We start from the raw sequence: 14,870 nt of genomic DNA, 5'->3' as shown, positions 1-14,870 counted from the left end.
TCTTGTCTTCTCCTTTCTGGTTCAGTGGGTTAATTTGCTGTGTGTTGTGTCCTCCTTTTCTTATAGTTAGACTGACAGAAACATGGATCCATCAGTAACGTGAAGATTAACCTACTAAAAGCAGCGAGCTAACTCAAAGAATGATTATTTTAGGACCTGGGAATTCTTACATATTTTGGATTCAAAATGCCCACAGAAAGTTTTGGAATGGGTCCTGAAGAATCTGTGCAAAACTGAAGCGTAAAAACAACATAGCCAAACATGTGGCCAATGATTTCTTGGCCAGGACCACTTACCAGGCACCCGGCAGAAATTCCAAGAAATAGTTGTGTAAATTATTGAGTTTTAGAGGTGCTGGTAGGCAGTTTTATTAGTAAGCCAGCTAGTGGCGTAAGATAAGCTGCTGTCAGTAGCTTCAACATAGAAACTTCTATCAGTTTTCTCATATAGCTCTTGACGAGAAACTGAAATTTTTTCATTTAACATCTCTAACATTTGATTTTTTTTAAATTTTATTTCACTTTCTAATGTCTTCATTTGTTTCTTATTTTATCCATACAGCTTCTATTATAGCTAGCCCTGTAAGCTAATAAACTGCTTCTTTTACGAGTGTATTTTTCATTTAACATCAAATTTATACAGCAGCACTGGCCCTATTTCAGGAGCTGGCTATCAGAGGGTAATTACTACATGTTAGATTATGTCATTTACTTAAAGAAGATGAGGAGTCGAGAATGAGTCACCTCCATCAATTAATATGATATATGAGTCGATAAGGGATATGGGTGGAATATTTGCCACATCTATACGAGTCACAAAGTGATAATGTGAAATTCCCTTCAAGGTCTCCCCTATTTTTAATGAAACTGGCGATTAAAAGTGGTGTTTCTTACACATGTAATTATTTCTTTATTGATTCGTCAGCATCTTAGGGAATGGCTTCTTATGAAATGTATCCCTGCTATGATAATTTGTCTCAATTGCAATCATGAGAGAAAATCGTTACAAGAAAACCCCCCAGAGGAATGTGCAAAATGGTCTGTTGATGTGAATGTCCAAGTGAATGTCTCTGTGTCTGTGGGTGTGCCAATTTTTGTTCAATAAAGTGTGTGCTTATTTGCTGTAGTGTTTGGGCTGGTACAGAGCATCCTTCCACACGGACACTTAAGTCTTGTCAAGTAGCAACAAGGAGTTACTTGATCTCATGTACAAGCAGTGACTGATCTCTCTCTTTGTCTCTCTCTCCTGCCATCCCTCCTTCTCCCTGCCAATGTCTCCTCTCCTTCAGGCTGTGAGGACGGGGGGGAAAATGAGACCTCCCAGCCCTCTGCTGATCCTGCTGTACGTCACACTGTCCAGAAGTGTAAAGGTGGTTTCCAAGAGAGGCTCAGGTACGTAATGCACTGTCTTTCATTATTATATTGTTTCTAGTCTGTCTTCCAGTGTTGTGTCTCCATTTTATTGTAGCTGCCAACAATCAATCGCTGGTTGTGTCACTGATATAATTTGATGGTTTCAGGTAGGAAGTATATGACGTACATTTATCATTTTCTGTGCTGTTGTTTATGAACTTCCATCTATGCTAAATTTAAATAGTCTAGACTTTAAATTGCAACAATTATCACGGTTTGATTTTGTTTAGCTGGCTAAAACTCATTAATTACAATTTATTGTTGGCATTGTGCTTTATGGCACAATAAAAAGCTTTTTCCCCATGATTCTGCTGGAAATCACTGGAGTCTCAGTTGAGTGTTTGTTAAATGCCTTAAAGATATATTGTTCCAAAACATGATTGATAGGTAGTTGCAAGGGATAATGGCATTAATGTGAAGCTTTTTTGCCTGCATGTGAATAAATGAAAAGATACTCTGTGCTTCTCAGAATTAGCTAAACCTATTTTAATTTAGAAAGAGTGACAGCTACTAAATGATCCAATTGTTCAGTGACTGGGTCGTCAAGGGTTACTGTGAAACTCATTTGGGCTCTAAATGCCAGCAAATTGAGCATCAATTGTGAACAAGTGCAAAGGTCAAAAGAGAAAATGGAGAGTGAAAAGATTGAAACTTTTCATGACATGAATTCATATAGAGATTCAGGCAGTCAGTTTAAATGCTGTAATTTTTTTGCACTAAGTATTCACATAGTCTTTACTTTACTTATACTTTTTAATACTAGTACTTGTATTGTTAAACATGTCACTTGGCAGGTAAAATAATTTCAGGTAATACCTTTTTTTTGTCTAAAACCCATTGTTTGCATACAGGTGTGTGCGTGCTCATTAGATGCTGGGTCTTTCTTGTGTCTGGGTGGTTTTGTACTGCAGACATAAGTGGGCATGGCTGAAGATTTTAAGGCTGACCTGTAGCTAAAGGTTCATTCAAAAGACGTATTGGCACAATCACCTCCTATCTCATAACTATCTGCAAACCATTTTTCTGTTGTGGAGCAGTGAACACCCTGACAGGATGTTAGATATACAGTTGAGTGGTGCAACATAGCCAATAAGCTGCAATAGCTTCCTCCGTTTTGGACTCTTTTTCGTTCCATTCTCTCAAAGATTTACGTTGGAGAGTACAAATAGAATATTTTATGGACATAAACATCGGATGTTGCGGTATAACTAATTGTGCAAGACAATAATCATTCCGTATTTAGCTAAGTTTACACAAGTTCCTGATACTGAAATCGGCCTATTGGCCTGATCAGGGCCTTAAGACTGCTGAAACAAATCTATGAAATATAATTGATTCTGCAATGTTGTAGTCTGAAAATCTATTGGATAATTATCCAACTAAGTAACAGTAGGTGACATCTTTGAGTCATTTCAATTTCATAACAAGCATTCTGTGTCTAGAATACAACTTGAGACTAATCTAAGGGAATTTAACTTGATTTCTGTTCAACTATTGAGCTGGCCTTAAAAGGTAATTGACTGCATTTGTGTGTGTCCTTGTATAATCGGAGTTGTGTCGTTATGGTTTATGTAGGACTTTGAATGCATGTGCATGCAAAGGCATGTGGCTGCTCGTGTGCACATGTGTGATTGTAGGCTTTGATCCGTGGAGGATTTCCATATAGATCAGAGACAGGACAGCATATCAAATCAATCAAGTGGGTCCTCTGGGTCCTTTGGTCAAATATTGATAGCAGTAAAGTCAATATTACTCCCCAACTGAGGGGTCAAGAGGTGATGGAGTGTCACTGAGCAGTTTGGCTATTTAATGGCACTTTGAAAGGTTCATCTGTCAGCCTGAAAGAATATAAATGGAGGCATGCGGCAAATCAGACAAGCTCACATTAAACTTGTAATTTGGGACATGTACACTGTCACTTTTGCTTTCTCTCTCTCCCTCTTACCCACACACACACGCACACACACACGCACACACACACGCACACACACACACACACACACACACACACACAAACACACGCACACACACACACGCACACACACACACGCACACACACACACACACAAACACACGCACACACACCGATAACAATTCATCTGTTGCGTCAGGGGTGGCAGCCTGAAATGGTAATTTCAATGATGTTGTTTGCATGAAATCGAATGTTGATTTAGTATTGAAATACCTTGAGTAAAAAGCTGTCTAGATGAGCAAGAAAGTGCTGCAGCTTTTTGTCAATGTAGATATTTGCAGGTGCTGTGATTTCAATATCTTATTTTGTAGTTTAGTAAACTGTGTTGCCCTAACACAGCAAATGACCCCCTCTGGTTTCTTCCATCCAAAGTCCAAACCAGAAATTTTAATACTGAGACAGAGAGAGAGAGAGGAAAAGAAAGTTTGAGACAAAGAAGCAGCCATTTGTTTGGACCTCTGTTCTAATGGATTGTTTGTGGGGCATTCGGTATCAGATGGGAATACTCTATTGTTTCTGCAGGATTGTGGGAACAGTAGGGAATTTGACTTCACAACCTTGAATAGTTATAGGTGAGGGCTCAGCTATGAGGGCTTGATTGGCCCTCAAGAGACACTGGATACAGCAGCTGTTCAATTGATTTTCCCTCCCAGTGTCCGGACGGCATTCCCAGAGTTTGTAGCACTCCAAACTACTATAATTAGTCAATGTGGGGTCTGCATGGGCTCGTATTACCTGGACTAATGAGTTTCCCAAAGGTGTGGAGGATGCATTTGTCTCTTATTCCCTCATTCTTTGCACCACGCTTGGCACTGCTCATGGTTTTAATGACCAGTCAGCCTCCAAAGAATTGGATATCCATTGGGGTACATTGCTGTTGTTGGTTTGTGATTTTAGCTGTTTGTGGATGCATGCATGAGTTGTTCATACACAGGTCGTGTTTGACCCCGTAACCTGGAGTGTGTGTGCTCTGCTGCCGCAAATTAGAGTTTTTACTCCAGGCACTCTGCTCAGTATGTCCTCTCACCTCAGTGTAATTGTGCAGTGGACTGACCAAGGCCATGCTGACACTGCGTGAGATTCACTCCTAGGGACTCAGACAGAGACAAGCTGTCAGGGTCCATCCATCAGACTCCAATTGTCTTCGTTTTGGTCCAAATCGGCCCGGTCAGACCTGAGCAGACCCGTTCCAGCCTCTCTCCTGGAGATCAGCCCTTAAAGACCCAGACTTTAATCAGACAAGACAGGAACTCTTTAAGTGGGGTCTCAGTCTGCTCGCAAACCCAATTACCAGTCTTTTGCAGCAGGCTGTAAGCCACGCTGAATAATTTTAAATATGGATAAGAACTTTCTGGAAAAAAAACAAAACACAGCGGTCTGCACACCACAACACAATGCAGTGTCAAACAGTGTTAGGAGCAAGAGATTGGCGAATAAATGAATGAATTAGATCAACAGAAAATCTATATATGACCATTTAAATGAGTAAGTTAGTCTTTTATCACATAAAAAGTGTCAGTATATTTGACAGTGACTTCTTTTGTGACTGTGATATCTTAACACCGGTATCTTGAATTTATTAGCAAAATTTGACTAAAAGACAAACAATGGATCAACTGATAATGACAATAGTGTATTAATTATACATGTTGTATTGGTATATAGGATTATAAAACATGCACAAAGATAGTTGAGGGAAAATGAATTCTATACAACATGGTGGGAAGCAGGACAGTGGCATATTCAGTGGCGACTTGATGTGCATCACTTCACAGTGACATATGTGAAGACGTCGCAGGTGGGTGGGCTTACATAGAACAATTGGTGCGGGTGTTTTGACACATTATATGCTGCCAGTTTGCTTTGTCATTTAAAAGTCTTTTAAAAGTTTAGTTAAGAGGAACTTTAAAGGAGACATTTTGTGCTCATATTCAGGTTCATACTTTTGTTTGGGGGTCGAACTAGAAATATTTTTACATGCTGTAATGTTATTGTTTTCACACTGTGTATGCTGTGCACTGCTCTTTTCACACCCATTGGGTTTAGCTCCTATCTGTTAAAGCCTGACCCCCCTCCTGCCAAGCCCAGTCTGCTCTGACTGGTCAGCTCCCACAAGCCTGAGCAGGAACGCCCACCAACTCCTGCATCAGCTCTGCCAGTGTGGAACCACGTTAGCCGTGCAACAGTTAACCTGCCAATTAAACGATGAACAACACAACACAAAACATGGCAAAAACGTGTAGCTTCCAAGTGGGTAGTCTGGTCACGGAGAGCAGGTATCGATCTTTCCTCGAGCTCGTACCGTTTACCGCTTACTCGTTAAGAAAGCAACTCAAGGTAAAACAAGCAATTCACACACTCAATCCAGATGTGTTGTGGGGACATTTCCATCACAGATCCATGGAAAATAAAGTAAATCCACTGGGTCATCACGACCTCAGATGGTGGGAGGACATGAAGACTGTTGGCAGAAAAATTGGTGTTTTGCTTGTACCCTCGATTTCTTAGTTCTACCATAGCAAACATTAGTGAGGTAGCAACATTGGCAGAAAGCAAGGTGGATTCAGGTTTTCAGTGGCCAAGGACTGCTGACGGGGTGAAGGAGGTCACATGTGCAATAGGCCCTGCAGGGAATGTCAGAAGAGTGGCCAAATCTAAACAGCATGTTTTCACAAACATTCAGTGAAAGATTGAGCAGGAGAAACAGAGCGAGGATGGTCTTTTCTCACAGTTTAAGGATCTCTAAACACACTGGATGCATGTTCATATTAAAAAGACTTAAACAAAAGAAAGGTATATAAACAAGCTGTCCCCTTTAACAGTGAGTCTACTTCATCACCTGTTATCTATCCTGGGAAAAACAGCATCTAGCTCTGTATCCAGTGTATGAATGGAGCAGGTCTGGAGTCAAATCAAAAAGCAAATTTACATATATGCCTCTGTGGATCCTCTCAAACACCTGTTGGCACTGCTCTGTCCACCAGACTGAATCAAAGATCAGTTGTGAAAATTATCACTCTGGGAAGTTGTGGATAAAACCACAATAGTAGCAGGACAACCAAGTAAATCACTGTTCCCTTTAGATTTTGGCTTGAACCCTCATCCTTCTCAAACACACCTTCTTTCATCCTAAGCAATATCTGCTGCCCAACTGTACACTTTCTTTTAGAGTCCTGACTATTGCAAGAGCAGAGGCCTCCCTGAGCACATGTTGTGCCCACTTACATGTCAAAATGGCATTATCCAGAGAGGTTACATCATCTGGAAGAATGGGGATTCAGGACTAGGTCCATCAGGCCCTGGAAAGTAGCCACTTGGACCTGAAAAACCTGAAAGGAAGTGTACTAAGTTCGACTGAGCTTGTGGGACAAAGAAGGACATTGTCGGAGACTAGTAAGCAGCAGGATTTTTCGGTGTCCCTTGGCTGAATCTGGTGGCAAAAAAACATGAGCATAGCCTGATCTATTCACATGGACACAATGCTCATTCCCAGGAAATACACACAGAACCGTGAAGTCCCACTGGACTGCGATGGGTCATAACAATGAATTTTACCAGGCACAGTGGAACTGATACCATTTCAGTAATAGCTTTTAATTCCACCTTGATGGCTTTGTGCTCATCTGGCTTTTTGCGAAGCTCCCCTGAGGCTTAGCCTTTACTTATTACTCTTGGTTCACATTGTGACCTTTTGTGTTTATCTATCATTGTGTGCAATCTAATAGGCAAGAGACCGCCAAGGGACCAAGAAGGCTGCCTGCCACTTGTACAATAAATTTGAGCCAAAAGTCAGGAGCCTTGTACGCCTCAAGAAGTTTGGAAAATCAGAAAAATTACACAAAGAAACATTCTTTTCTGATATTGTTATTAAAGGAACTGCCATATTAAAGCTTATCAACCAAGCAAGCTACATTATCCCAGCAGTCACACCTTGCTAGCATATTAAGTAGCCCTTTCCATCCATATTTCTCACCTCAGAATTCGATAAAATTAGAGCTGTGACACAGTGATGTTCTTTACTGACCCATATATATACACTACTCACTAAAAGTTAGGGATATTCGGCTTTCAGGTGAAATTTCAGGATGAACCTAAAATGCATTCTAACCTTTCCAGGTGAACTTAATGTGACCTTCTCTAAACCTTTGAATGCACATGTCCAACTGTTGAGTGTCTCAGTACTTTCTGCACCAGTTGCTGTTCTCTAACAAGAAGCTTAACAGCAACATTCACAACAGGTTTGATCCATGAATCCACCAATACATTTCCTGCTTCAGTTAGAATTGGTATTTAAACAGTCCTCCTCATCCTGCTGTTCACATTCTGACATCATGAGACCAAGACGACACCTAACAGTTGATCAGCAGCACCTCAACACTGGAGGCTTCAAACAGGAAGTCCTCAGACGGAGGTGTTCACTGAGCTTAGAGGGTCACAGAGTGTCATCAGGAGGTTGGAACAGTGATACAGAGACTGGAAGAGTCACAGAAAGGAGAGGAGTGGACGTCCTTTGGCCACATCCCAATTTATTGAGGCACCGAAAATGTTTTGTTGTGGTATACCCACCACTGTTAGCTTTTCTTTCAATAAATTGTTTAGAAATGACCAGTGCATGCTTCTACTTAAATGCCCTACTTTCATGATATAATATCATTGTCGCATTAACTTTTTCCATTTTCCGTAAATTTCACCTGAAAGTCGAATATCCCTAACTTTTTGTGAGTAGTGTATATATATATATATATATATATGTATATGTATATATATATGATATGGTAAGAAATCTACATTGTTTCTTGAGTAGTTTTAGGCACCTGGTCAGAGGTTGAGTGTAGTGTACCATCACGAGAGCGGTCCACGCTGCCCAGTGCGTGTTGTCTTTTGCCCCAGACTCAGTGCCTAGACATAAACAGACAAGCCCTGATTATGAATTGTTCACAGCTGCGACTCTGCGCCATCGCAGCCTCTGCTGCCCCATACAGAGACAAAAACTAAACACCGCATGAACACTTTGTCCATTTATGCACTCCAAATGTCATGAGAGAGCCAGACAATACACATCACTAAACACATCCAAGGCCTGCTGACCGGTCTGTTAGCTGGAATAATGGCTTTTAAACACAGCCTGCAGGGATGAGTGAACATGGTGCAGTGGAAAACAACACTGTGCACTCAAATACAAGCATGCAAGCCTCGCTATGTCTTAGCCCAGTAGAGGCGTTATCTTACAGTAAATATGTGGGCTGATTCAATTGCCTTTTTTATTGACTTCACATTGAAGGTACAACGTAAATAAAATAATCTTATACCTGTAAAAAAATACTGCTTACAGTATAATATCAATCATAATGTATTTTAACGCAAGGACTCGTACTGGACTAACTACTAGACAGCTAAATCTAGCTTATTGTTCTACCTTAAGTTTTGAATTTCAAAAATAGATTCTAATAGATATAGATTAGATATAGATGTAGATTATAATTGTATAAACAGATAAGACAGCGAGCGATCGCAGCTGTGACTGCTGGTCTAATGTAGCGTAGTGTCCCAAAAGCCACTGCAGTCAGCTTGGTGCCTACACAGTCTGATATGACAGGGCATTTCTACCCAATGATCCAAGCAGGAGATGTCAAAAATGTATAAATGTGTGTGTATGCACTGTGTGATTGTATTCATCTCAAAGTTTCTCTGTGTGTGTGACTTGTCATATCCCAACCTTGGCCTCTTGCTATTTCTCTGAGCGGGGATAAAAACGATACAGCCAATATTCTAGTTGAGTCTGCAAAGTCCCGCTTCAAATCCCTGATAAGAGCCCATCATGGATAACTGTAAATCTGACATGGCCCCAAGGCAGTGTGGGGGATGAAGTCCATGGAGCTGACGCCTGAATAACATCATGATAAGTGCGAGGACAGGAACACAAAATCCAGTCAGTTAATTTATTTGTCAAGGCGCTCTCCTATCTTTAAACAAATCATACTGGTGCAATTTCTCTGACACTTGAGAACAGACATGTGACTGTCTATACATGTTTTCTGTCAAGCAGATGGGCTAAATGACCTACACAAATAAAAGGTAGTGAGACCTTGTCTCTACTTGTCATGCCCAGCTCATACCCCCGAGGCTTCCCAGATGCTTGTGCAGGAAAAGAGTGTAATAGTTTATTGACAGATCAACTGTCCATATTGACATCTGCGCACACAAATGTACCGCACGACAGTCTCAAGTTAAATGATTGATTACCTTGAACCTTTAACTTGACATGTCTAGTATCTTGCTACCCATCCAAAAGTAGTTTTTGCCGCTGCCTTGTCTCTCCTTGTGCACTGCCCTGCTAAGCCAAATGCTCATTAACGATGCTGTGCTCGTCCTGGGTGCCTGTTTTCTTGATGTGATCCACTAAGCAGGAATGTCTAACTAAGGATTTATTGATGATAAGTAGATAATATAGCCAGCTGTATCAGCCCCCAAGACATCAATATGCAAACAGATCGATTATGGTATAAAATACATGTTTGTAATGCCGTTGTTTTTGCCCCTGTGACAAACACACATTTACTTTTCTTGAGCAAGTAAACGTGTCTACATGCACACATGTAGGAGCGCACAACGGAGAAACAAGCACAGGATGTATTGTATACACTGGACAATTTTGTTCATTCTTTTCCGTTGGCTCACAGCACACACAAATGCACTACAGAGGCTGTCCTGGCCTGGTCAATACCTCTCTCTCTAAATGATGAGGAATGGCCTGCGCTGCAGTAACACTGCGCTGGGAGATTGATCACATGCAGACTACTGGAGATTAAATGGCTTTCTTGTGGGGAGCCAGACTGCCCCTGGATGGTGCATTGTGTAGATAGAAAGCCTGTTTTCCTTGTTCAGTTCACAACAGCTGCACAGCCTTAGGATTGGCCAGTATGTACAGGCAATTAAGGTATAATGCGTTGATTTTATAGGAAGCTATAGGGCTGCATTTGGCTGCAGTATTTTGCTTACTACAGTAAGTCAGTAAGTAAGTAAGATTGGAATTGTTTTGTTATATTGGTTTGTGCCTCTGTTGTAAGTCACAAGTGTCTGGAAGTGTGGAGGCAAGAGTTCTCTAAAATTAATATGGAGGATGTCTAAATGTTTTCAGTGGTGCACACTAAGACTAGGACCTTTGTCAAGGGCCAGGTAGTCGGTTAAATCACATGGCAAGTAAATAGTTTTTATTCAGTAATTTAAATACCCTCCAACGCTTTCCATCTAAAGTCCATGATCGCCTGGGATATTGCTTCCTCTGGTTAATGTATGCTCAAGGAAATTACATGTATGTGTGTTTAATGCCGTGTGTATATTTCTATGAGTGGTGGTGTGTGATGGGTTGTGTGGAGGAAGGACGCTGTATTTTCGAAGGTGAACAGATGATTAAAGAGACATGTGTTTTCCTGCGTGTGTGCTGGTCTTCGCAGATGAAGCAATTATGGTGGGGAATCATTCACGTTAGTGGTATAAGTAGCACAAATATAATATAATAATCAGCATATGCACTAATTTAAGAGGTAGATGGAGAGAGAGACCGAGTGTGTGTGTGTGTGTGTGTGTGTGTGTTAAAGTGAGTGGTTTTAAATATACTACAAAAATAGACTACCAGGTAATTAAATGTTGGTAAATGAGAAGTGCCACTAGAGTTTTATAGACATCAGGGCAATTTTAGTCCGAATTAACTGGATGGGATATAGCAGCAAGGTGTGTGTTCTATTTGTAAGTCTATTGTGATATCTTATTTCCCAGAAGCCTCCAGCATCTGTTATGTGTTTGCTCACTGATCAGTATGAACATGTAATTTCAATGCTGATGTGAATTTTTGTTCTTTCCCTGTAGGTGTTGCTTCTTTAATTAATAGTGTATCATATTTAATAAGTTCTCTGTTAGTAAGATCTGAATTTGCAAATCAACCAGTAACTCTGGCTGTCATGTAAATGCAGTTCAGTAAAAATGACACTTCCCTCCAAAATGGTGTAAAGCATAAACTGTAAATACTTGAGTAAAGTTCCTCAAGTTCCTGCACTTAAGTACAGTGCTCGAGTAAATGTACTGTGTTACTTCCACCCATAAACTACAGTATTGTCCTGATTGAGAGATATTATTTGTTGGCATATGACATGTAGAGGTGTGATTGTTCTTTGACGGTGATTACATTAGATACCTTTAGAAAACCCAGAGGTTACACCGCAGGCAGCAAAACTACAAAGACCAGCATTCTAGAAACCCCTTCAGGCCATTTAAACTACAATTACCCACAGTCCTCTGCCATCTCCCCCTGTCAGCGTGATATGCACTCAGATGTTGTTGTGAGACCTTCAGAAGCACAGAACTACAAGCATTACACATAGGAATAAACACACACACACACACACGCACACACACACACACACACACACACACACACTCTGTGTTTGTGCGCATCTATCCACCATCCCTCATTAAGCAAAAACTTACAAAAAAGTGAGCTCCATGCTGAGAATGTGGGGGAGGAATCTGAGTATGTCTCCAAATGCTAATGAGAGGAGGCTGCTTCAACAGACTGCTTTGTCTTTGTGTGTTTTCATCTGAGCATGTTGGTATGTCTGTGTGTTAGCATGTTTTATTTCTTTCTTTTATTTATTTATTTTTTGCAAAGGTTGGGCAAAATCTAAGCAGAGTTATTTTTACATATCATTAGTAGCCCAGTGCAGCCCCATCACCCTGACAACTACATCCCTCCTTTCCCTTCTGCTTATCACCATAACAACTAATCTACCGTAAATAGTGCTGTCTTCCTTTCTCCCTCTGTCTCTTTCTCTCTGTGATTCTCCCGTCGCTCCTCGTTTCTTTATATCTTTTCTGCATTTCTCGCTTTCTCTCCACTCCTCTCGTTGCCACAGCACCTCCCTCGTCCTTCACTGCCGCCGTTTCTTCCATTCTTGTCTATTGTTCTGTTCTGAGTTCATTTTTCTGTGCCACTGCAGATGTGGGTGGTTCTGGTGACTGCACAATAACCTTTCTGCTGCTTCACGTTGTCAAGTGCTGGAGCTCAGATGGCGATCAATAAAAAAGGCAGCTATAACAAGTTATCCAGTAAACTCCCTGATCCTGTATTGATTTTACTACTTTTTTTTTCTTAACTAAAAAAGCTTTTAAAGCCACACTCCTTGGCACATACATTTGGATATATACACTAACTGATTGCGGAGGTATGTCTTTAGAAGATCTTCTCCGTGCCTTTGTGTTTGACCTAAATGTGATATTGACGATGAGCCTGTCCTGACAACTTGATTTGCCTACTATGCTCCGGGATTAACTTGCCAGCCTGGCAGGCTTTTACAATCAAAGGTCAAGCCAATGGTCTGTTTGGCTGAGTTGCTCTGGGATTGACTTAACAGCCTGATGTGCTAATGCAGAGTTATCCCAAGGTTGAGCGGCATAGCAAGGACACACATGCTGTTTTGCGGTCTATGTAGATCTATAATCTTTAAAGAGGCACAGAACATTTATAAAGGGACAACAAAGACTTACTTTTGTTGAGAAAGTATTCCTGAAACAAAACTTCTTCATCTTGCATTTTAATTCTTTTCTCCGTCCGTATTGTCTCCTCTGGCCTGATTCTCTCTTTTCATCGCCATTTGAAATCACTAATTATTCTGTTTCCTTTCCTCTTTTTCCTCCTTCCCCTAACTCAATTTTCTCATCAGCAGCATACGAGGGATCACCTTTGCTCTTTCCTTTCACTTTCTCTCAAAAGCTCGAGGGAAGCCCTCCTGCATTTCTTCTTACATAACCGCCTCTAACACACCCTCCTGGATAAGCAGATGTATACATAGCAACGTGAGTGTTGGAGGCAGTGGGAGTATTGATATTGTCAGTGCTTGCTAAATATTAGGTTTATCCCTCTCACGGACTGCCACTTCAGTGTGAGGCAAAACGGAAGCCTGATTAACATCTCCTCAGATTTCAGCCCAGAATGGTTTCTTCAAGATTGACTGGCAGCCATATGAAAAGCCTGAAGAAACAAATAGGAGAGAAAGACACATGAATGGTGTTTGGAGCACAGCGCTTGAAATGCCACTAGGAAAGATATTCTTTTAGGCTTTATTTGAAGGCAGCTCTTACCACACATCTTCAATTGCTATACAGTCTGTTGTCTAGCTGGTTCCCATACGCACGCCTCAGTGGCTCGCTGTGTGTGATGTTGTAGCCTGTGACATAGGGACTCTTTTGAAGCTATAAATGCCTATGCTCTCTCCTCTCCGTCTCTCTCCCTTCCTCTGCCTTCATTAAGAGGTTGTCTTAAGCTACCCAGCTTAACGCTATTTACATTTTCATTATTCTACCGTTACCGGGAAGAAATGGCATGAAATCCAGCAGTGTTCAGGACATTAGACAAGCTTCATTCTCACAGCAAATGGATTTACATAAATAAAGACGTTGATACATGGAAGCAGAGAGAGAGAAAGGGGAAAGCAAAAGAAGAGAAGAGATGAGGCAACAAAAGATAGAGAAAAAGGAGTGAGAGCGAAAAGGAGGGGAACCTCAAAAATGAATCAGGAGGACAAGTTGCGATGCAGAGGCAGGAGGGGTGAGAGAGGGATGTAAAGTGGTAAATGAGAGGGGGTTGTGTTGGGTTCTCCGGCTGTATAAAGTGGGCTCTGAGGGACTGACAGAGGTCCTCTGATCCACTGCATGTGATCAATACAGCTCTGAATTCCCTCATTACAGGAACAGACCTCATTGTGTTTACCATACAATGGACTTGTGGGATCAAACTCTGTTCATGTGTGTGTTTGCGCATAATAAGAGATCTTAAGATTTCTTTTGCTCCTATACGTGACTTTTTAAAAATCATTATATCTTCTGTTAAAACTATTTGATGTTTTATGTCATGTGGATTTACTGTATTCACAGCATTGCAGATTCTTTTTAAGGTATCAACGTGATTTATTTGTCCTTTTACAACAGTTTTCCATTGATTGATTAATATAACAGCTCCTATTGAATTATTGTTTAGTTCTTTGCATGTTTTGCCTCTGTGGGTTCACCCAGGGTTGAATAGGGGACTTCAAATGCCTGTTTTTGTGAGCGCTGTTGCAGCATGATACTTATTCACAATCATGTGTACAGGTTTTTGTGCAAAATATTCATAGATATGGCAATCAGGCTAATGGAGAGTGTGTGTGTGTGTGTGTGTGTGTGTGTGTGTGTGTGTGTGTGTGTGTGTGTGTGTGTGTGTCTCTCTGTCCAAGTCCCAGTACTTCCTGCAGAATGCTAATGATAGATTAGCCTCAGAGGTTTCCTCAAGCCTCACCAATTTTCCTCTCGAAATCTCAGCCAATCACGGACAGCATTTGTCCCTTTCAACCCTCTTAGCGCATATGCCCAACCACTCTGACCTCAAGAACCTCTCTTCAAAACGGGAATAAAGACCGGACAATAACAGGAAAAGACTCAAGTTTCCCTTTTTTCCT

At 41.0% G+C, this 14,870-nt stretch overlaps 1 protein-coding gene across 1 annotated transcript in view; it reads left to right on the top strand.

Moving 5' to 3' along the window:
• The first annotated feature begins 1,309 nt into the window (after nucleotides 1-1,309).
• Nucleotides 1,310-14,870, top strand: part of il1rapl1a (interleukin 1 receptor accessory protein-like 1a) — a 134,182-nt gene continuing 120,621 nt past the window's right edge. Inside the window, exon 1 of the mRNA XM_070837643.1 lies at nucleotides 1,310-1,391. Within this exon, the coding sequence (XP_070693744.1) occupies nucleotides 1,310-1,391 (82 nt within the window). The remainder of the gene's footprint in view (nucleotides 1,392-14,870) is intronic.

This window comes from Pempheris klunzingeri, chromosome 10 (assembly GCF_042242105.1).
Source record: "Pempheris klunzingeri isolate RE-2024b chromosome 10, fPemKlu1.hap1, whole genome shotgun sequence".
NCBI lineage: Eukaryota > Metazoa > Chordata > Actinopteri > Acropomatiformes > Pempheridae > Pempheris > Pempheris klunzingeri.
This window is presented reverse-complemented; position numbering and strand designations above follow the sequence as displayed.